This window comes from Pelobates fuscus, chromosome 12 (assembly GCF_036172605.1).
Source record: "Pelobates fuscus isolate aPelFus1 chromosome 12, aPelFus1.pri, whole genome shotgun sequence".
NCBI lineage: Eukaryota > Metazoa > Chordata > Amphibia > Anura > Pelobatidae > Pelobates > Pelobates fuscus.
The window spans coordinates 16,849,313-16,871,533 of NC_086328.1; the positions used below are offsets into that span (position 1 = coordinate 16,849,313).

General features: G+C 49.4%; 1 protein-coding gene across 1 annotated transcript; it reads right to left on the reverse strand.

Moving 5' to 3' along the window:
• Positions 1-2,377: 2,377 nt before the first annotated feature.
• PDCD5 (programmed cell death 5) lies at positions 2,378-21,800 on the reverse strand. The gene is made up of 6 exons (XM_063438427.1): positions 21,676-21,800; positions 14,175-14,215; positions 12,605-12,666; positions 11,654-11,745; positions 3,649-3,720; positions 2,378-3,037 (listed from the first exon to the last, which is right to left on the reverse strand). Exons 1-6 carry the CDS (start codon positions 21,739-21,741, stop codon positions 2,993-2,995), a joined length of 378 nt encoding a protein of 125 aa, XP_063294497.1. The 5' UTR covers positions 21,742-21,800; the 3' UTR covers positions 2,378-2,992.
• Between the last annotated feature and the right edge of the window lie 421 nt (positions 21,801-22,221).

Consider the following 22,221-nt stretch of genomic DNA (forward strand, 5'->3'; position numbering starts at 1 on the left):
TGCAATGTTAAGATGAATAAAAATGTAAGTCCTGTGTAAACCCAGCTCAGTTTATATTATATAAAGGGAATTGTAGATCCACATCTAGTAATTGAATTTGTTCTATACTGTAAATGTGGTTTTAATTTCCACACATTAGTGGTTTCCAACATTAATGCCATTTTTAACCTGTATAGCAGTCTCATATAAAGATTATATAGAGATGCTGAAAATGAAGTGTAGTCCCCTCCTTTTAGCAAGTTATTTTGAAGATAGGATACAAAAAACAGCATTAAAGGGACACTCCAGGCACCCAGACCACTTCTGCTCATTGGAGTGGTCTGGGTGCCAACTCCCACTACCCTTAACCCTGCAAGTGTAATTATTGCAGTTTTTCATAAACTGCAATAATTACCTTGCAGGGTTAACTCCACCTCTAGTGGCTGTCTACTAGACAGCCACTAGAGGTCACTTCCTGGTTTCTAGCACAGTAAACCTGTGCTAGAGCGTCGCTGGACGTCCTCACGCTGTGTGAGGACCTCCAGCGTCGCTCAAAACCCCATAGGAAAGCATTGAAATGATTTTTCAATGCTTTCCTATGGGGAGACGTAATGCGCATGCGCGGCATTTCCGCGCATGCGCATTAGGTCTTCTCGGCCGGTGGACGAGATCAGTCTCGCCCACCGGCCGACGCAATCACAAGGAGCGTCGCGGAGGAGGAGACAGCGGCGAGCGAAAATCACCACTGCCTCAGGTAAGTCACTGAAGGGGTTTTCACCCCTTCAGTAACCGGGGATTGGTGGGTGGGAGGGAGAGGGACCCTCCAGTTCCAGGAAAACGGATCGTTTTCCTGGCACTGGAGTTTCCCTTTAACTATATGGAGAGAAATTAACTTTTCCATATGACATTCCATTGTAGGATAAATTCTACAATAATGCACCCGGCCCTTCAGGAGAGACCCCCCCCCCTTTATAAAGCCACATGACTGACAATGCAACACCTTTGGAACATTTTAAGAAAATAGCTACTTAAACCCTTTCACAAAACACTGCTCTAGATGTTAACAATAATCGCTAAATCCTGGATCAGTGCAAGTTCTTTCTGACTAATTTTGTGAACCTCTGGTTTATCAGCAGATCGGTGTGGAATAGTAGCCTTGATCCCATATGACTCACAGGACTGTTTTAAGTAACCTAGGCCTGTCCATAGATTGTATAAGATATTTTAGAACTCTTTAAAGGAACACTGTTAAAAATCCCACCAGCTCCCTTAATATAGTAAGACTTACTTTTTCCAGTCTGCTGCTGCTGGCTCTGCCCGCTTGGCCGACATCATCAGAAATGATTATCTGAGCCAGTCACAAAACTTCCCCGTAGGATTGGCTGAGACTGTCAAGGAGGCAGAGCCAGCACAAGTCAAACAGAGCCCTGTGCAATCAGTATCTCTTCAGAGATCAATTGAATCAGTGCATGGAGACATGCAAAGGGGGGAGCACCTCTAGTAGCCATCTGAAGAGTGGCCTGTGGAGTTATCACTGCATTTTCTCTGAAACGTCAATGTTTACTGTAAAAAGCCTGAACTAATGATTGTTCACCAGAATACAATAAGCTGTAGTTGTTCTGGTGACTATAGTGCCCCATTAACCTACAGTTCATGGCACAGTAGATTATTAAGTGTTCTTGCATAGCATTCTAACTAGCAATAGTGTAATCATGGTACATTTTAAAGAGCACTCTACAAAACCAGATCATTCACATTTTGCATGTGCTTATCACTTTAAGCAGGTTAAATCGTTGTTACGTTTTGAATGCCAGGAGTATCCTAGCCCAGTTCCCCATTAATGGGAAAACAGTTTAGGAACAGTGTGCCTGCATCCCTACTGTACTCAGAATCTTGTTCTCTGAGGTGCTTCTGCAGAAGTCAATCCAGTCATTGTGCACAGAATTAATGCCCCAATGACTTTCAGCAATGAATAACTTAAACTCGATATGAATGTTTCACAGCGAAACATTGCACATAAAGGCTCCAGACATTACGACCAATTTAAATTACTTAAGTGGTCATAGCGCTTTAAGGACAAGTGAGCAAAAAACAGAATCTCTAGCCCCACCAATGTTTAAGTCATGAAAACCTTCGATTTCTTTTTGTTTTTCCTACAAAACCTACCATGAATGTCAGCTTACACAATGTCTAACTACTGAACATATTTAAGCATCCTCTGGCATGAATAGCAGCATTCCAAAAAAAAAATAAAAAGTGTGTGCAGCTTAATCCTGTTATAATTCTGTTAGCATTATTATGCCTGATACTGCCGTTGGGGCACTGCAGGCCTGTTTGTAAATCATGGCACAGAAAAAATAAAAAACAAAAACAAAAAAAAAAACTTCAATTTACATGATTTCAAGTACTTTAAAGTTCAGATTTTTATTTGGTACATTCACCTAAATAATTTAGTGTAAAAAGAGCAAACAGGTATGATTTCTTTCCTCTCTGTACCATAATATGAAACACATTAGGCCACGGATGGTCTTTACAAAATTCACAGCACAGAAGGACTTTATTAATTTAGGGAACAAAGAAAAAAAAAAATCATGGCACTATCCTCTGCGCTTGGCTGTCAAATTCACAGAAACTGCAAGAATTCCAATACGTTTGCCGCCTGAACATACATTCCTTGGAGTCAATAGCTACTTTAATTACTTCATTAAATTTAATGACATCAAGACTTAGTAAAAGTCAGATTCTTCTAATACTTTAACATTACCCAAGGTGGGGGAAGAGTGGCCCAGCCGGATTAACCAAAAACATAACAGTGTATCAGAGAATGAATGTGATCCTTATTGCAGGACAGGTCTGGTTTTTAAAAATCGCCAGTCTTCCAAGGAAAAGTTATTTTAATTTAAAGTAAAATGTCTCTCAGTTTTATTAAACATATTTCAGTGCCTTTTGCTGTAAAACAAGTGCTTGATCAGGTAATTTATTTTGCATCGAAACCGTTGCCACTGGTCGTCACTCAGTCATCCTCCTCATCAGAGTCCAGGACTTTCCTTCTGTTAAACTAAACAAGTGAGACGATGGTTTGTTATAGTTAAAACATGATATATCCTAACTTAGTCTTCTTGATTTTAAGAGAATTAGAGGGAAAAAAAAATGTTTTAAAAATGGGAGGACCAAAATATAAAAGTAATTAATCAGAGTAGGGGAACCCTCTCTAATTTGGGGGATGGATGCAGGGAAATGGACAGGAACACTTTATATCATGGAGACCAAACTGAAATGCGCCTGCTAGGAAAATATGACAATTGACTGAGCTGCACGGATAGTTTGTCAAATCCCAACTGCTGTCTCAAGCAATGGCTGTGGATTCAGTGTTGTCTCACTCATGGCAAGGACGTGATCCTGATGTTCTACTTATATGCATGCATAAGAGTGCAACAGTGACAGCTCCAGGAAGAAGATGAAGGTGATCACGAGTGACAGCTTAAGGCAAGTACAACTACCTTCTTTCGCAGCCCAAAAACGTCACTCCCTTAGTAGAGATGTCTCCACAATATGCAAAGACCATCAAAAGGGACAGATCTGCTTCAAAACCTCCTCAAAGTAGTTATTTTAATAAAAAGATTAAGGATCAAAGACATGGGTACATGTTACACCATTTGTACCACTTACCTTAACTGTCATCTTCTTTTCTGTCTGTTGACTCACTTTTTCCAAAATTTCTATTAGACCTTGTTCTGAAAGCTGGGTGTAAAATGAAAACATGATTTACTAAGAATCCAGCTCTTCATGTCTACCAACATTCTTGTTAACATTTAGCAGAGGTAGGATCAGGACCAGACTGGGAGAAAAATTCGGCCTGGACATTTTTTTATCACAGCGGCCCACTAAGAAGGGGGCGGGGCAGAGAGGGTGTGTTTCGTCATCACCAATGACAAATACGCCCCCTCTCAAAGTGAGCATGTTGGTTCAATGCTCTTCCAGGGCAGACCATGCGCAGAGCTCTGCTAAAGAGCTCTAGCATGAGAAAAAAGCCCTGCATTTGTTCTGCACAGTGCAAGCAAATTTAATAACATGCTTGCACTGTGTTTCCTTGCAACTTGTCTCTGGTGTCTCTATAGTCTCTATAAATGGATACCAGGAGACAAAAGGGCCAGGAAAGAGTATTGTGCATGTGTTTGGAGCCTGCTTGTGGTATTGCGTGTGTGTAGAGTGAGCCGATTGTGGTATGGTATTGTGTAACAAGGTCGGTTTTAGTCATGTTGTGTTTGTGTGTAATGTAATGCATATATGGCTAGGGGCTGCAGAGAATGTGTGTATAGGGGATGTAGTAAGTGTGTGCATACAGGCTATAGTGTGTGTGTATATAGGTGATGTAGTGGTTGTAGAGAGTGTGTGTGTTTCAGGGTGTAGTATGTGTTTGTTTACAATGAATCTAGTGTGTTTATAAGGGATCCAGAGTGTGTGTGTGTGTGTGTGTGTGTGTGTGTGTGTGTGTGTGTGTGTGTGTGTGTGTGTGTGTGTGTGTGTGTATACACACACACACACACACACACACACACACACACACACAGGAGTCTAGTGTGTGTGTGTTTGAAGGACCCAGAATGTGTAGGAGATCTAGTGAGTGTGTGTATATAAGGGTTCAGAGTGTATAAATGGATCTAGTGTGCGTATATAATCCAGAGTTGGGTAAGGGATCTAGTGTGTGTCTGGAACGTAATGTGTTTAGGGGTGCAGTGGGTGTGTGTGAGGGATGTAGAGAGTGTGTGTGTGTGAGGGATGTAGAGAGTGTGTGTGTGTGAGGGATGTAGAGAGTGTGTGTGTGTGAGGGATGTAGAGAGTGTGTGTGTGTGAGGGATGTAGAGAGTGTGTGTGTGTGAGGGATGTAGAGAGTGTGTGTGTGTGAGGGATGTAGAGAGTGTGTGTGTGTGAGGGATGTAGAGAGTGTGTGTGTGTGAGGGATGTAGAGAGTGTGTGTGTGTGAGGGATGTAGAGAGTGTGTGTGTGTGAGGGATGTAGAGAGTGTGTGTGTGTGAGGGATGTAGAGAGTGTGTGTGTGTGAGGGATGTAGAGAGTGTGTGTGTGTGAGGGATGTAGAGAGTGTGTGTGTGTGAGGGATGTAGAGAGTGTGTGTGTGTGAGGGATGTAGAGAGTGTGTGTGTGTGAGGGATGTAGAGAGTGTGTGTGTGTGAGGGATGTAGAGAGTGTGTGTGTGTGAGGGATGTAGAGAGTGTGTGTGTGTGAGGGATGTAGAGAGTGTGTGTGTGTGAGGGATGTAGAGAGTGTGTGTGTGTGAGGGATGTAGAGAGTGTGTGTGTGTGAGGGATGTAGAGAGTGTGTGTGTGTGAGGGATGTAGAGAGTGTGTGTGTGTGAGGGATGTAGAGAGTGTGTGTGTGTGAGGGATGTAGAGAGTGTGTGTGTGTGAGGGATGTAGAGAGTGTGTGTGTGTGAGGGATGTAGAGAGTGTGTGTGTGTGAGGGATGTAGAGAGTGTGTGTGTGTGAGGGATGTAGAGAGTGTGTGTGTGTGAGGGATGTAGAGAGTGTGTGTGTGAGGGATGTAGAGAGTGTGTGTGTGAGGGATGTAGAGAGTGTGTGTGTGAGGGATGTAGAGAGTGTGTGTGTGAGGGATGTAGAGAGTGTGTGTGTGAGGGATGTAGAGAGTGTGTGTGTGAGGGATGTAGAGAGTGTGTGTGTGAGGGATGTAGATGTGTGTGTGAGGGATGTAGAGAGTGTGTGTGTGAGGGATGTAGAGAGTGTGTGTGTGAGGGATGTAGAGAGTGTGTGTGTGAGGGATGTAGAGAGTGTGTGTGTGAGGGATGTAGAGAGTGTGTGTGTGAGGGATGTAGAGAGTGTGTGTGTGAGGGATGTAGAGAGTGTGTGTGTGAGGGATGTAGAGAGTGTGTGTGTGAGGGATGTAGAGAGTGTGTGTGTGAGGGATGTAGAGAGTGTGTGTGTGAGGGATGTAGAGAGTGTGTGTGTGAGGGATGTAGAGAGTGTGTGTGTGAGGGATGTAGAGAGTGTGTGTGTGAGGGATGTAGAGAGTGTGTGTGTGAGGGATGTAGAGAGTGTGTGTGTGAGGGATGTAGAGAGTGTGTGTGTGAGGGATGTAGAGTGTGTGTGTGTGAGGGATGTAGAGAGTGTGTGTGTGAGGGATGTAGAGAGTGTGTGTGTGAGGGATGTAGAGAGTGTGTGTGTGAGGGATGTAGAGAGTGTGTGTGTGAGGGATGTAGAGAGTGTGTGTGTGAGGGATGTAGAGAGTGTGTGTGTGAGGGATGTAGAGAGTGTGTGTGTGATGGATGTAGTGAGTGTGTGTGTGAGGGATGTAGAGAGTGTGTGTGTGAGGGATGTAGAGAGTGTGTGTGTGAGGGATGTAGAGAGTGTGTGTGTGAGGGATGTAGAGAGTGTGTGTGTGAGGGATGTAGAGAGTGTGTGTGTGAGGGATGTAGAGAGTGTGTGTGTGAGGGATGTAGAGAGTGTGTGTGTGAGGGATGTGAGGGATGTAGAGAGTGTGTGTGTGAGGGATGTAGAGAGTGTGTGTGTGAGGGATGTAGAGAGTGTGTGTGTGAGGGATGTAGAGAGTGTGTGTGTGAGGGATGTAGAGAGTGTGTGTGTGAGGGATGTAGAGAGTGTGTGTGTGAGGGATGTAGAGAGTGTGTGTGTGAGGGATGTAGAGAGTGTGTGTGTGAGGGATGTAGAGAGTGTGTGTGTGAGGGATGTAGAGAGTGTGTGTGTGAGGGATGTAGAGAGTGTGTGTGTGAGGGATGTAGAGAGTGTGTGTGTGAGGGATGTAGAGAGTGTGTGTGTGAGGGATGTAGAGAGTGTGTGTGTGAGGGATGTAGAGAGTGTGTGTGTGAGGGATGTAGAGAGTGTGTGTGTGAGGGATGTAGAGAGTGTGTGTGTGAGGGATGTAGAGAGTGTGTGTGTGAGGGATGTAGAGAGTGTGTGTGTGAGGGATGTAGAGAGTGTGTGTGTGAGGGATGTAGAGAGTGTGTGTGTGAGGGATGTAGAGAGTGTGTGTGTGAGGGATGTAGAGAGTGTGTGTGTGAGGGATGTAGAGAGTGTGTGTGTGAGGGATGTAGAGAGTGTGTGTGTGAGGGATGTAGAGAGTGTGTGTGTGAGGGATGTAGAGAGTGTGTGTGTGAGGGATGTAGAGAGTGTGTGTGTGAGGGATGTAGAGAGTGTGTGTGTGAGGGATGTAGAGAGTGTGTGTGTGAGGGATGTAGAGAGTGTGTGTGTGAGGGATGTAGAGAGTGTGTGTGTGAGGGATGTAGAGAGTGTGTGTGGTGAGTGTGTGGTGAGGATGTAGAGTGTGTGTGTGAGGGATGTAGAGAGTGTGTGTGTGAGGGATGTAGAGAGTGTGTGTGTGAGGGATGTAGAGTGTGTGTGTGTGAGGGATGTAGAGAGTGTGTGTGAGGGATGTAGAGAGTGTGTGTGAGGGATGTAGAGAGTGTGTGTGAGGGATGTAGAGAGTGTGTGTGAGGGTTGTACAGAGTGTGTGTGAGGGATGTGGAGTGTGTGTGATGGGATGTTAGAGAGTGTGTGTGAGGGATGTAGAGAGTGTGTGTGAGGGATGTAGAGAGTGTGTGTGAGGGATGTAGAGAGTGTGTGTGAGGGATGTAGAGAGTGTGTGTGAGGGATGTAGAGAGTGTGTGTGAGGGATGTAGAGAGTGTGTGTGAGGGATGTAGAGAGTGTGTGTGAGGGATGTAGAGAGTGTGTGTGAGGGATGTAGAGAGTGTGTGTGAGGGATGTAGAGAGTGTGTGTGAGGGATGTAGAGAGTGTGTGTGAGGGATGTAGAGTGTGTGTGTGAGGGATGTAGAGTGTGTGTGAGGGATGTAGAGTGTGTGTGAGGGATGTAGAGTGTGTGTGAGGGATGTAGAGTGTGTGTGAGGGATGTAGAGTGTGTGTGAGGGATGTAGAGTGTGTGTGAGGGATGTAGAGTGTGTGTGAGGGATGTAGAGTGTGTGTGAGGGATGTAGAGTGTGTGTGAGGGATGTAGAGTGTGTGTGAGGGATGTAGAGTGTGTGTGAGGGATGTAGAGTGTCTGTGAGGGATGTAGAGTGTCTGTGAGGGATGTAGAGTGTCTGTGAGGGATGTAGAGTGTATGTGGTGTGTGCCGTGAATGCTGTGTTTGAGGGGTGCCGTGAATGCTGTGTTTGAGGGGTGCCGTGAATGCTGTGTTTGAGGGGTGCCGTGAATGCTGTGTTTGAGGGGTGCCGTGAATGCTGTGTTTGAGGGGTGCCGTGAATGCTGTGTTTGAGGGGTGCCGTGAATGCTGTGTTTGAGGGGTGCCGTGAATGCTGTGTTTGAGGGGTGCCGTGAATGCTGTGTTTGAGGGGTGCCGTGAATGCTGTGTTTGAGGGGTGCCGTGAATGCTGTGTTTGAGGGGTGCCGTGAATGCTGTGTTTGAGGGGTGCCGTGAATGCTGTGTTTGAGGGGTGCCGTGAATGCTGTGTTTGAGGGGTGCCGTGAGTGCTGTGTTTGAGGGGTGAGAGTGCTGTGTGTGAGAGTGCTGTGTGTGAGAGTGCTGTGTGTGAGAGTGCTGTGTGTGAGAGTGCTGTGTGTGAGAGTGCTGTGTGTGAGAGTGCTGTGTGTGAGAGTGCTGTGTGTGAGAGTGCTGTGTGTGAGAGTGCTGTGTGTGAGAGTGCTGTGTGTGAGAGTGCTGTGTGTGAGAGTGCTGTGTGTGAGAGTGCTGTGTGTGAGAGTGCTGTGTGTGAGAGTGCTGTGTGTGAGAGTGCTGTGTGTGAGAGTGCTGTGTGTGAGAGTGCTGTGTGTGAGAGTGCTGTGTGTGAGAGTGCTGTGTGTGAGAGTGCTGTGTGTGAGAGTGCTGTGTGTGAGAGTGCTGTGTGTGAGAGTGCTGTGTGTGAGAGTGCTGTGTGTGAGAGTGCTGTGTGTGAGAGTGCTGTGTGTGAGAGTGCTGTGTGTGAGAGTGCTGTGTGTGAGAGTGCTGTGTGTGAGAGTGCTGTGTGTGAGAGTGCTGTGTGTGAGAGTGCTGTGTGTGAGAGTGCTGTGTGTGAGAGTGCTGTGTGTGAGAGTGCTGTGTGTGAGAGTGCTGTGTGTGAGAGTGCTGTGTGTGAGAGTGCTGTGTGTGAGAGTGCTGTGTGTGAGAGTGCTGTGTGTGAGAGTGCTGTGTGTGAGAGTGCTGTGTGTGAGAGTGCTGTGTGTGAGAGTGCTGTGTGTGAGAGTGCTGTGTGTGAGAGTGCTGTGTGTGAGAGTGCTGTGTGTGAGAGTGCTGTGTGTGAGAGTGCTGTGTGTGAGAGTGCTGTGTGTGAGAGTGCTGTGTGTGAGAGTGCTGTGTGTGAGAGTGCTGTGTGTGAGAGTGCTGTGTGTGAGAGTGCTGTGTGTGAGAGTGCTGTGTGTGAGAGTGCTGTGTGTGAGAGTGCTGTGTGTGAGAGTGCTGTGTGTGAGAGTGCTGTGTGTGAGAGTGCTGTGTGTGAGAGTGCTGTGTGTGAGAGTGCTGTGTGTGAGAGTGCTGTGTGTGAGAGTGCTGTGTGTGAGAGTGCTGTGTGTGAGAGTGCTGTGTGTGAGAGTGCTGTGTGTGAGAGTGCTGTGTGTGAGAGTGCTGTGTGTGAGAGTGCTGTGTGTGAGAGTGCTGTGTGTGAGAGTGCTGTGTGTGAGAGTGCTGTGTGTGAGAGTGCTGTGTGTGAGAGTGCTGTGTGTGAGAGTGCTGTGTGTGAGAGTGCTGTGTGTGAGAGTGCTGTGTGTGAGAGTGCTGTGTGTGAGAGTGCTGTGTGTGAGAGTGCTGTGTGTGAGAGTGCTGTGTGTGAGAGTGCTGTGTGTGAGAGTGCTGTGTGTGAGAGTGCTGTGTGTGAGAGTGCTGTGTGTGAGAGTGCTGTGTGTGAGAGTGCTGTGTGTGAGAGTGCTGTGTGTGAGAGTGCTGTGTGTGAGAGTGCTGTGTGTGAGAGTGCTGTGTGTGAGAGTGCTGTGTGTGATAGTGCTGTGTGTGATAGTGCTGTGTGTGATAGTGCTGTGTGTGATAGTGCTGTGTGTGATAGTGCTGTGTGTGATAGTGCTGTGTGTGATAGTGCTGTGTGTGATAGTGGGGTGTGAGAGTGCTGTGTGTGATAGTGGGGTGTGAGAGTGCTGTGTGTGATGGGGTGTGAGAGTGCTGTGTGTGATGGGGTGTGAGAGTGCTGTGTGTGATGGGGTGTGAGAGTGCTGTGTGTGATGGGGTGTGAGAGTGCTGTGTGTGATGGGGTGTGAGAGTGCTGTGTGTGATGGGGTGTGAGAGTGCTGTGTGTGATGGGGTGTGAGAGTGCTGTGTGTGATGGGGTGTGAGAGTGCTGTGTGTGATGGGGTGTGAGAGTGCTGTGTGTGATGGGGTGTGAGAGTGCTGTGTGTGATGGGGTGTGAGAGTGCTGTGTGTGATGGGGTGTGAGAGTGCTGTGTGTGATGGGGTGTGAGAGTGCTGTGTGTGATGGGGTGTGAGAGTGCTGTGTGTGATGGGGTGTGAGAGTGCTGTGTGTGATGGGGTGTGAGAGTGCTGTGTGTGATGGGGTGTGAGAGTGCTGTGTGTGATGGGGTGTGAGAGTGCTGTGTGTGATGGGGTGTGAGAGTGCTGTGTGTGATGGGGTGTGAGAGTGCTGTGTGTGATGGGGTGTGAGAGTGCTGTGTGTGATGGGGTGTGAGAGTGCTGTGTGTGATGGGGTGTGAGAGTGCTGTGTGTGATGGGGTGTGAGAGTGCTGTGTGTGATGGGGTGTGAGAGTGCTGTGTGTGATGGGGTGTGAGAGTGCTGTGTGTGATGGGGTGTGAGAGTGCTGTGTGTGATGGGGTGTGAGAGTGCTGTGTGTGATGGGGTGTGAGAGTGCTGTGTGTGATGGGGTGTGAGAGTGCTGTGTGTGAGGGGGTGTGAGAGTGCTGTGTGTGAGGGGGTGTGAGAGTGCTGTGTGTGAGGGGGTGTGAGAGTGCTGTGTGTGAGAATTTTAGAAGGGAGTGTGTGTGTGGTAAAAAATAAAATTAAGCAGTTATAATGTCCCCCCCCCCTCCCTTCTTACCTTTAGCCTGGGGGGCGAGGGGGGAGAAAGACACTGGCATTGTGGTATCTGGGAGGGGGGTTCAGGAACTCTTTCATCCCTGGTGGTCCAGTGGGTGAGTGAACTCTAGCCTGCGAGGCTAGAGTTCACTCTCGCGAGATCTGGTCGTTGCCATGGCAACGCGCCGAATCTCGCGAGAGGAACCCAGCGGAGCTGCAAGATAGAGCTCCGCCGGGTCCTCTCCCTCCCCAGCCGCAGGTCTATTCAAGTGGGCCGGTGAGGGAGATCTTTGATCTCCCCACCGGCCCTTCATGGCACACAGCAGGACGGCGCTCGGATAGTGCCGCCCCTGCATAGACCGGCAGTGGAGATCCTGGGACCTTCCCCTGCCGGCCTCGGCCCATCGGGCATTTGCCCTGTGTGCCCGATGGCCAGTCCGTTCCTGGGTAGGATACAATGAAGCGAGTCTACAATAACGGCATTGAAAACCAGATAGTGATTAGCCATCAATGTTCACCATTTAGCCTTGGATATCTTGCAGAAACAGGACATGGGCACCAAATTGGAACACATGGAAGATCCATGGATTTTAATGGAGTATTAAGAGCAATAGTTGCTGCTATGCAGTAATTATGTCCTTCGAAGTTACACATCTGAGAAATTACTGCTCTCACATTGTTAATGACACACAAGGCTTACCTTTCCCCCAAGTTGTCCATATCGTGCCATTTGTATAAGGTAATTTTCAACAGCTTTGGCTTTCTCCGGCTTGACAAGAGCAAGATTATTCACTATTTTAAAAGAAAGAAGATGAAAACAAACAGGTAACATATCCACATTTGAAATACTATTTACGTATTGAACTCTACACTGTTTCCCAGACTTGAAGAGTTAAGTAGTTCTGTACTACTCCCCTATAATCCAGCATGGAGACAGCCTTGTATCTACAGCCCAGTCCCCTCTGCTGATGTCATCAGGCTTGTCAAATCAAATGAAGAAATGATTGAATGTTTGACATCCTCATCCAGTGAATGAGGACTTAGAATGTCCAAAACCAAGTAAAAAACTTGACTCTGGATTCAGAAGCACTGTCTAGTGGCTGTCAGGGTAACAGCTACAGGTGGTGTGTTTATCCCAGCAATGTAAACACCACCATATCTCTAAAATGTTCTTGTCTTAAAATCGTGGGAGCAAAACAGCAGAGGAAGTGCGGCAAGACCGCTTCAGTGAGGTGAACCATTTCACTTACTCTGACTTTCAAAGTTAATTTCAAATTTAAGGTAAAGATTGCCAAACCAGAAACATTCTCTAAGGCAGCTTTGCTTTCAGTTCTGCTACTCTGGCCTTAACTTTGAATTCCTGTTTTAGTAAATAACCCTGTTCTTACTAAATATATTCTTGTAGATCACAAGCCAAATGCATAACTATATAACTGAATATACCTGGAGGTATTACACCCTACTAGACGATTCAGATCTCTCCTAAAATAGAAATGATGGCGCTGAGTAGTGTGATTGGCAATCTTTTTATGGGAACCTATTAGCAAAGTGGTGTTTTGCTCTTAAAAGACTAGATTTTAAAATGATTTTACTATGTACAGTGATATCTATACTATATCTATACTTAGAAAAAAAAAAATGAGGTACTTACAACGTGCACGTGCTTCCTGGCTGAGGACCTGGGCCAAAATATTGTTTCGCATATCATCTTCTCTGTAAATAAGAGATTGTGTGACAGAATAGTAAAATAAAAGTCCTAGAACACAAAACTAGTCAGCATTGCAGACGTCTCAGCTGCTAGAAATTAAGAGGAAAATAAAAAAATATATAGTTTTACACTTTAGGGTCACTACAAGAATTGTAACTACTACAGCCTATTGCAGTTACCAAAATGATAGACATTGACCATGAAATATAAAGAACAAGTGATCAATGTAGAGTTTACATTGAAGTAGCTATTATTTGTATGTCTGTAACCACTGTACTAACGGTAGTGGCACGGATGATTCCAGAAAAGAAAAAATATGGGTGAGTTACCAAAACTTTCCCCCCAAAAAGAACAAATGATGTATATTTGTTAAAAGTTATTTTATCATCTAACCTTGGTTGTCTCGCCGCTAAATGATCGTCAATGGATGTGGTCTTTCACACACTAGTTATGCGCCAAGTTAACAGTGATACTCAGACTGTTGCAGATAATATTCCATGTCTGGTTTAAAGGGACACTATAGCCAACAGAACAACTACAGCTTAATGTCTATAGCCTCTCCATGCAATATTTTTTATGTAAACACTGCAGTGCCTAGAGACACCTCCAGTAACAGTCACTCAGACGGACATTAGAAGTGCTTCCTGGGTCAGTGATGCACAATACTGTCTGAAGGAGCTGAACGTTCCTCCTTAGAAATGCATTGATTCATTGAATATATGAGGAGATGCTGATTGGAGCAGTGCAGCGTTTTGTTGTGCATGCGCGATAGACTGCCAATGCTTTCTTATGGGAAAACATTGGATTGGCTGAGATAATCAAGAGATCTCATCCAAGACGGCAGAACATGGGCGGAATCAGCCTGACAGACCCACGAGGTGCTGGAAAAAGGTGCATAAACTCACCTTTTTAACAGGAGGTAAGTGGGGCGGGGGACCTAAACTTTTTTTAGAACTACAATGTCAGGAATACACGTTTATGAGACGGTCAAGGCTCCCCATAGAGATGCGTTGATTTCGTGCATTGCCGCGCATGCGCATTAGGTTTCCTCAGCCGGCGGGATCAGTCTCGCCCACCGGCTGACATTATTACTGGGAGGAGTGACGCCGACACCGGTGGGGTCTCAGGTAAGTGACCTGAAGGGGTTTTCACCCCTTCAGCTACCTGGGATGGGAGGTGGGAGGGAGAGGGTACCTGCAGTGCCAGGAAAACTGATTGTTTTCCTGGCACTGGAGTTTCCCTTTAATGATCTCATGAAGGCGAAGCACTGCAATCTAAGGGATGCCACGGACCTAAACAGTTACTCCACCAGTATAGTTTTAGGAATACATGTTTGTATTCCTAACACTAGTGTTCATTTAGCATAAATTGATGGATTATTTTCATATTTCTAAAATACAGGGAATGAAAATCTGATTTAAGATTAGAGTTAAAATAAAGTAGTTTTTTTTAAATAAATGAATGACTTAAAATGTAAATGTTAACAGTTAATCTCTGTCTCTCTGTTCCACACCTTTGTTTGGCTTCCTGCCTTGACTGCTCACTGGCACCATCCTGAGAAAACAGAAGACACACATGATAAAAAGCCAATTTTTCTCACATGTACTTTAACACATACAAGTGAGTGCACAACTTTGGAAAGGGGTTGTGGTATTTCATTTGCGACAACATTCTCAATGCTCCAGTAGTGTGTGGTAAGAAACGGGGAGCATGAACTACGGAGAGTCATCCTTTGAGACCTCAGTTCTCGATAACAAAATGGGAGGTCTGAAAATATAAGGAGGAGCGTGTCCAGCAAACGTTAATGGGACACTGTAGGCGCTATAACCCTTTGGGCTGCTTATTTCATAGATTATTCAGTTTGTTTTGAATGTTTTACTGCTAGAGAGCCAGCACCAGGGGACCCCAGTATATAACCACTTAAATGATTTGAAGTGGTTATGGTGCCCCCTAAAAGATCTCATGAATATGTAAGAAAGGCTCATAGGGTAGATGAGATAGTTTGGGAGAGGCCAGAAACATATCCCGTATTCTGTGACATGTTGAGAGGGGTGTGGTCCTATTGTTCTGAGGCAGGTTGGGGAAAAGGGCAGGTTGGAAAGGAGGGATGGGGGATGTCTGAGTCAGTCCCCAATATTCAGGACACACTGGGGGGTCCCCAGTATTCTGGAGACATGGGGGGGGGAGGGGCAGTATTCTGGACACATTGGGGGGGCAGTATTCTGGACACATTTGGGGGGGGGGAGGCAGTATTCTGGACACATTTGGGGTGGGGGGAGGCAGTATTCTGGACACATTGGGGGGTGGGGGGAGGCAGTATTCTGGACACATTGGGGGGTGGGGGGAGGCAGTATTCTGGACACATTGGGGGGTGGGGGGAGGCAGTATTCTGGACACATTGGGGGTGGGGGGAGGCAGTATTCTGGACACATTGGGGGGTGGGGGGAGGCAGTATTCTGGACACATTGGGGGGTGGGGGGAGGCAGTATTCTGGACACATTGGGGGAGGGGGGGCCGTATTCTGGACACATTGGGGGAGGGGGGGCCGTATTCTGGACACATTGGGGGAGGGGGGGCCGTATTCTGGACACATTGGGGGAGGGGGGGCCGTATTCTGGACACATTGGGGGAGGGGGGGCCGTATTCTGGACACATTGGGGGAGGGGGGGCCGTATTCTGGACACATTGGGGGAGGGGGGGCCGTATTCTGGACACATTGGGGAGGGGGGGCCGTATTCTGGACACATTGGGGGAGGGGGGGCAGTATTCTGGACACATTGTGGGAGGGGGGGCAGTATTCTGGACACATTGTGGGAGGGGGGGCAGTATTCTGGACACATTGTGGGAGGGGGGGCAGTATTCTGGACACATTGTGGGAGGGGGGGCAGTATTCTGGACACATTGTGGGAGGGGGGGCAGTATTCTGGACACATTGTGGGAGGGGGGGCAGTATTCTGGACACATTGTGGGAGGGGGGGCAGTATTCTGGACACATTGTGGGAGGGGGGGCAGTATTCTGGACACATTGTGGGAGGGGGGGCAGTATTCTGGACACATTGTGGGAGGGGGGGCAGTATTCTGGACACATTGTGGGAGGGGGGGCAGTATTCTGGACACATTGTGGGAGGGGGGCAGTATTCTGGACACATTGTGGGAGGGGGGGCAGTATTCTGGACACATTGTGGGAGGGGGGGCAGTATTCTGGACACATTGTGGGAGGGGGGGCAGTATTCTGGACACATTGTGGGAGGGGGGGCAGTATTCTGGACACATTGTGGGAGGGGGGGCAGTATTCTGGACACATTGTGGGAGGGGGGGCAGTATTCTGGACACATTGTGGGAGGGGGGGCAGTATTCTGGACACATTGTGGGAGGGGGGGCAGTATTCTGGACACATTGTGGGAGGGGGGGCAGTATTCTGGACACATTGTGGGAGGGGGGGCAGTATTCTGGACACATTGTGGGAGGGGGGGCAGTATTCTGGACACATTGTGGGAGGGGGGGCAGTATTCTGGACACATTGTGGGAGGGGGGGCAGTATTCTGGACACATTGTGGGAGGGGGGGCAGTATTCTGGACACATTGTGGGAGGGGGGGCAGTATTCTGGACACATTGTGGGAGGGGGGGCAGTATTCTGGACACATTGTGGGAGGGGGGGCAGTATTCTGGACACATTGTGGGAGGGGGGGCAGTATTCTGGACACATTGTGGGAGGGGGGGCAGTATTCTGGACACATTGTGGGAGGGGGGGCAGTATTCTGGACACATTGTGGGAGGGGGGGCAGTATTCTGGACACATTGTGGGAGGGGGGGCAGTATTCTGGACACATTGTGGGAGGGGGGGCAGTATTCTGGACACATTGTGGGAGGGGGGGCAGTATTCTGGACACATTGTGGGAGGGGGGGCAGTATTCTGGACACATTGTGGGAGGGGGGCAGTATTCTGGACACATTGTGGGAGGGGGGGCAGTATTCTGGACACATTGTGGGAGGGGGGCAGTATTCTGGACACATTGTGGGGGGGCAGTATTCTGGACACATTGTGGGAGGGGGGACACATTGGGGGGGCAGTATTCTGGACACATTGGGGGGGCAGTATTCTGGACACATTGGGGGGGCAGTATTCTGGACACATTGGGGGGGCAGTATTCTGGACACATTGGGGGGGCAGTATTCTGGACACATTGGGGGGGCAGTATTCTGGACACATTGGGGGGGCAGTATTCTGGACACATTGGGGGGGCAGTATTCTGGACACATTGGGGGGGCAGTATTCTGGACACATTGGGGGGGCAGTATTCTGGACACATTGGGGGGGCAGTATTCTGGACACATTGGGGGGGCAGTATTCTGGACACATTGGGGGGGCAGTATTCTGGACACATTGGGGGGGCAGTATTCTGGACACATTGGGGGGGCAGTATTCTGGACACATTGGGGGGGCAGTATTCTGGACACATTGGGGGGGCAGTATTCTGGACACATTGGGGGGGCAGTATTCTGGACACATTGGGGGGGCAGTATTCTGGACACATTGGGGGGGCAGTATTCTGGACACATTGGGGGGGCAGTATTCTGGACACATTGGGGGGGCAGTATTCTGGACACATTGGGGGGGCAGTATTCTGGACACATTGGGGGGGCAGTATTCTGGACACATTGGGGGGGCAGTATTCTGGACACATTGGGGGGGCAGTATTCTGGACACATTGGGGGGGCAGTATTCTGGACACATTGGGGGGGCAGTATTCTGGACACATTGGGGGGGCAGTATTCTGGACACATTGGGGGGGCAGTATTCTGGACACATTGGGGGGGCAGTATTCTGGACACATTGGGGGGGCAGTATTCTGGACACATTGGGGGGGCAGTATTCTGGACACATTGGGGGGGCAGTATTCTGGACACATTGGGGGGGCAGTATTCTGGACACATTGGGGGGGCAGTATTCTGGACACATTGGGGGGGCAGTATTCTGGACACATTGGGGGGGCAGTATTCTGGACACATTGGGGGGGCAGTATTCTGGACACATTGGGGGGGCAGTATTCTGGACACATTGGGGGGGCAGTATTCTGGACACATTGGGGGGGCAGTATTCTGGACACATTGGGGGGGCAGTATTCTGGACACATTGGGGGGGCAGTATTCTGGACACATTGGGGGGGCAGTATTCTGGACACATTGGGGGGGCAGTATTCTGGACACATTGGGGGGGCAGTATTCTGGACACATTGGGGGGGCAGTATTCTGGACACATTGGGGGGGCAGTATTCTGGACACATTGGGGGGGCAGTATTCTGGACACATTGGGGGGGCAGTATTCTGGACACATTGGGGGGGCAGTATTCTGGACACATTGGGGGGGCAGTATTCTGGACACATTGGGGGGGCAGTATTCTGGACACATTGGGGGGGCAGTATTCTGGACACATTGGGGGGGCAGTATTCTGGACACATTGGGGGGGCAGTATTCTGGACACATTGGGGGGGCAGTATTCTGGACACATTGGGGGGGCAGTATTCTGGACACATTGGGGGGGCAGTATTCTGGACACATTGGGGGGGCAGTATTCTGGACACATTGGGGGGGCAGTATTCTGGACACATTGGGGGGGCAGTATTCTGGACACATTGGGGGGGCAGTATTCTGGACACATTGGGGGGGCAGTATTCTGGACACATTGGGGGGGCAGTATTCTGGACACATTGGGGGGGCAGTATTCTGGACACATTGGGGGGGCAGTATTCTGGACACATTGGGGGGGCAGTATTCTGGACACATTGGGGGGGCAGTATTCTGGACACATTGGGGGGGCAGTATTCTGGACACATTGGGGGGGCAGTATTCTGGACACATTGGGGGGGCAGTATTCTGGACACATTGGGGGGGCAGTATTCTGGACACATTGGGGGGGCAGTATTCTGGACACATTGGGGGGGCAGTATTCTGGACACATTGGGGGGGCAGTATTCTGGACACATTGGGGGGGCAGTATTCTGGACACATTGGGGGGGCAGTATTCTGGACACATTGGGGGGGCAGTATTCTGGACACATTGGGGGGGCAGTATTCTGGACACATTGGGGGGGCAGTATTCTGGACACATTGGGGGGGCAGTATTCTGGACACATTGGGGGGGCAGTATTCTGGACACATTGGGGGGGCAGTATTCTGGACACATTGGGGGGGCAGTATTCTGGACACATTGGGGGGGCAGTATTCTGGACACATTGGGGGGGCAGTATTCTGGACACATTGGGGGGGCAGTATTCTGGACACATTGGGGGGGCAGTATTCTGGACACATTGGGGGGGCAGTATTCTGGACACATTGGGGGGGCAGTATTCTGGACACATTGGGGGGGCAGTATTCTGGACACATTGGGGGGGCAGTATTCTGGACACATTGGGGGGGCAGTATTCTGGACACATTGGGGGGGCAGTATTCTGGACACATTGGGGGGGCAGTATTCTGGACACATTGGGGGGGCAGTATTCTGGACACATTGGGGGGGCAGTATTCTGGACACATTGGGGGGGCAGTATTCTGGACACATTGGGGGGGCAGTATTCTGGACACATTGGGGGGGCAGTATTCTGGACACATTGGGGGGGCAGTATTCTGGACACATTGGGGGGGCAGTATTCTGGACACATTGGGGGGGCAGTATTCTGGACACATTGGGGGGGCAGTATTCTGGACACATTGGGGGGGCAGTATTCTGGACACATTGGGGGGGCAGTATTCTGGACACATTGGGGGGGCAGTATTCTGGACACATTGGGGGGGCAGTATTCTGGACACATTGGGGGGGCAGTATTCTGGACACATTGGGGGGGCAGTATTCTGGACACATTGGGGGGGCAGTATTCTGGACACATTGGGGGGGCAGTATTCTGGACACATTGGGGGGGCAGTATTCTGGACACATTGGGGGGGCAGTATTCTGGACACATTGGGGGGGCAGTATTCTGGACACATTGGGGGGGCAGTATTCTGGACACATTGGGGGGGCAGTATTCTGGACACATTGGGGGGGCAGTATTCTGGACACATTGGGGGGGCAGTATTCTGGACACATTGGGGGGGCAGTATTCTGGACACATTGGGGGGGCAGTATTCTGGACACATTGGGGGGGCAGTATTCTGGACACATTGGGGGGGCAGTATTCTGGACACATTGGGGGGGCAGTATTCTGGACACATTGGGGGGGCAGTATTCTGGACACATTGGGGGGGCAGTATTCTGGACACATTGGGGGGGCAGTATTCTGGACACATTGGGGGGGCAGTATTCTGGACACATTGGGGGGGCAGTATTCTGGACACATTGGGGGGGCAGTATTCTGGACACATTGGGGGGGCAGTATTCTGGACACATTGGGGGGGCAGTATTCTGGACACATTGGGGGGGCAGTATTCTGGACACATTGGGGGGGCAGTATTCTGGACACATTGGGGGGGCAGTATTCTGGACACATTGGGGGGGCAGTATTCTGGACACATTGGGGGGGCAGTATTCTGGACACATTGGGGGGGCAGTATTCTGGACACATTGGGGGGGCAGTATTCTGGACACATTGGGGGGGCAGTATTCTGGACACATTGGGGGGGCAGTATTCTGGACACATTGGGGGGGCAGTATTCTGGACACATTGGGGGGGCAGTATTCTGGACACATTGGGGGGGCAGTATTCTGGACACATTGGGGGGGCAGTATTCTGGACACATTGGGGGGGCAGTATTCTGGACACATTGGGGGGGCAGTATTCTGGACACATTGGGGGGGCAGTATTCTGGACACATTGGGGGGGCAGTATTCTGGACACATTGGGGGGGCAGTATTCTGGACACATTGGGGGGGCAGTATTCTGGACACATTGGGGGGGCAGTATTCTGGACACATTGGGGGGGCAGTATTCTGGACACATTGGGGGGGCAGTATTCTGGACACATTGGGGGGGCAGTATTCTGGACACATTGGGGGGGCAGTATTCTGGACACATTGGGGGGGCAGTATTCTGGACACATTGGGGGGGCAGTATTCTGGACACATTGGGGGGGCAGTATTCTGGACACATTGGGGGGGCAGTATTCTGGACACATTGGGGGGGCAGTATTCTGGACACATTGGGGGGGCAGTATTCTGGACACATTGGGGGGGCAGTATTCTGGACACATTGGGGGGGCAGTATTCTGGACACATTGGGGGGGCAGTATTCTGGACACATTGGGGGGGCAGTATTCTGGACACATTGGGGGGGCAGTATTCTGGACACATTGGGGGGGCAGTATTCTGGACACATTGGGGGGGCAGTATTCTGGACACATTGGGGGGGCAGTATTCTGGACACATTGGGGGGGCAGTATTCTGGACACATTGGGGGGGCAGTATTCTGGACACATTGGGGGGGCAGTATTCTGGACACATTGGGGGGGCAGTATTCTGGACACATTGGGGGGGCAGTATTCTGGACACATTGGGGGGGCAGTATTCTGGACACATTGGGGGGGCAGTATTCTGGACACATTGGGGGGGCAGTATTCTGGACACATTGGGGGGGCAGTATTCTGGACACATTGGGGGGGCAGTATTCTGGACACATTGGGGGGGCAGTATCCTGGACACATTGGGGGGGGCAGTATCCTGGACACATTGGAGGGGGGCAGTATCCTGGACACATTGGAGGGGGGCAGTATCCTGGACACATTGGAGGGGGGCAGTATCCTGGCCACATTGGAGGGGGGCAGTATTCTGGCCACATTGGAGGACAGTTAGGGCTGAGTCAGTCCCCAGTATTCAGGACCCATTGGGGAGCAGGAAGGGCTGAGTTAGGTCCTATTGTTCTGTAACAGGTTGGGGGTGGGGGGGTATGAGCCAGGACTGACAGGCAGGGCCCATTATTCTGTGACAGCCGCCCCGGGTGGTGGGGGGAGGGGTGTTATTGGGTGTGGGGAGGGGTGCTCTTTGAGCCTGGCTAGTAGCTAGTAGGGGGGGGTGATACTCACAGAATTTCTGCCCTGCAGCTCCGCCAGGCGTTGTTTGCGGATGGCGTCTAGCTCCGGATCAGCCATGTCTCACCCAAGTCTGTCTCTCGTTACCGCTAGGCACTGAGTGCGTATTACGTCACTACGCGCTCTGCAGGCCGTGCTAATAGAGCGTGACGCAGCCTGCGCTATCCATTACCGAGCTCACCGGCTGTTGCCATGGCAACACACACACTCATGCTGTCTTAGTTCTACAAGTAGATATTTATTTAAATAAAATCGTATTACTGAGTGGGCTGGCCACCATTTCAAGAAAACAGTGATTTTCCTGGAATATTCATTAAAGTGAGAAATGTTCTGGAATTCAGCAATAGTAAACATAAACAGGATTATTCTAATTTTATTAAACATTTGGTCATTTCCGCTTGCCCACAAAAAAAATGCAAAATGGCAGAAATAAACAAATTTACCTGCGTGCAGCTGAACGAGTTGATTAAAAATACCCCTTGGCCTTCTAGCTGACCTTGTGCATTTTAAAAATTGCTTTTAAAAAATATAAATCTTTCA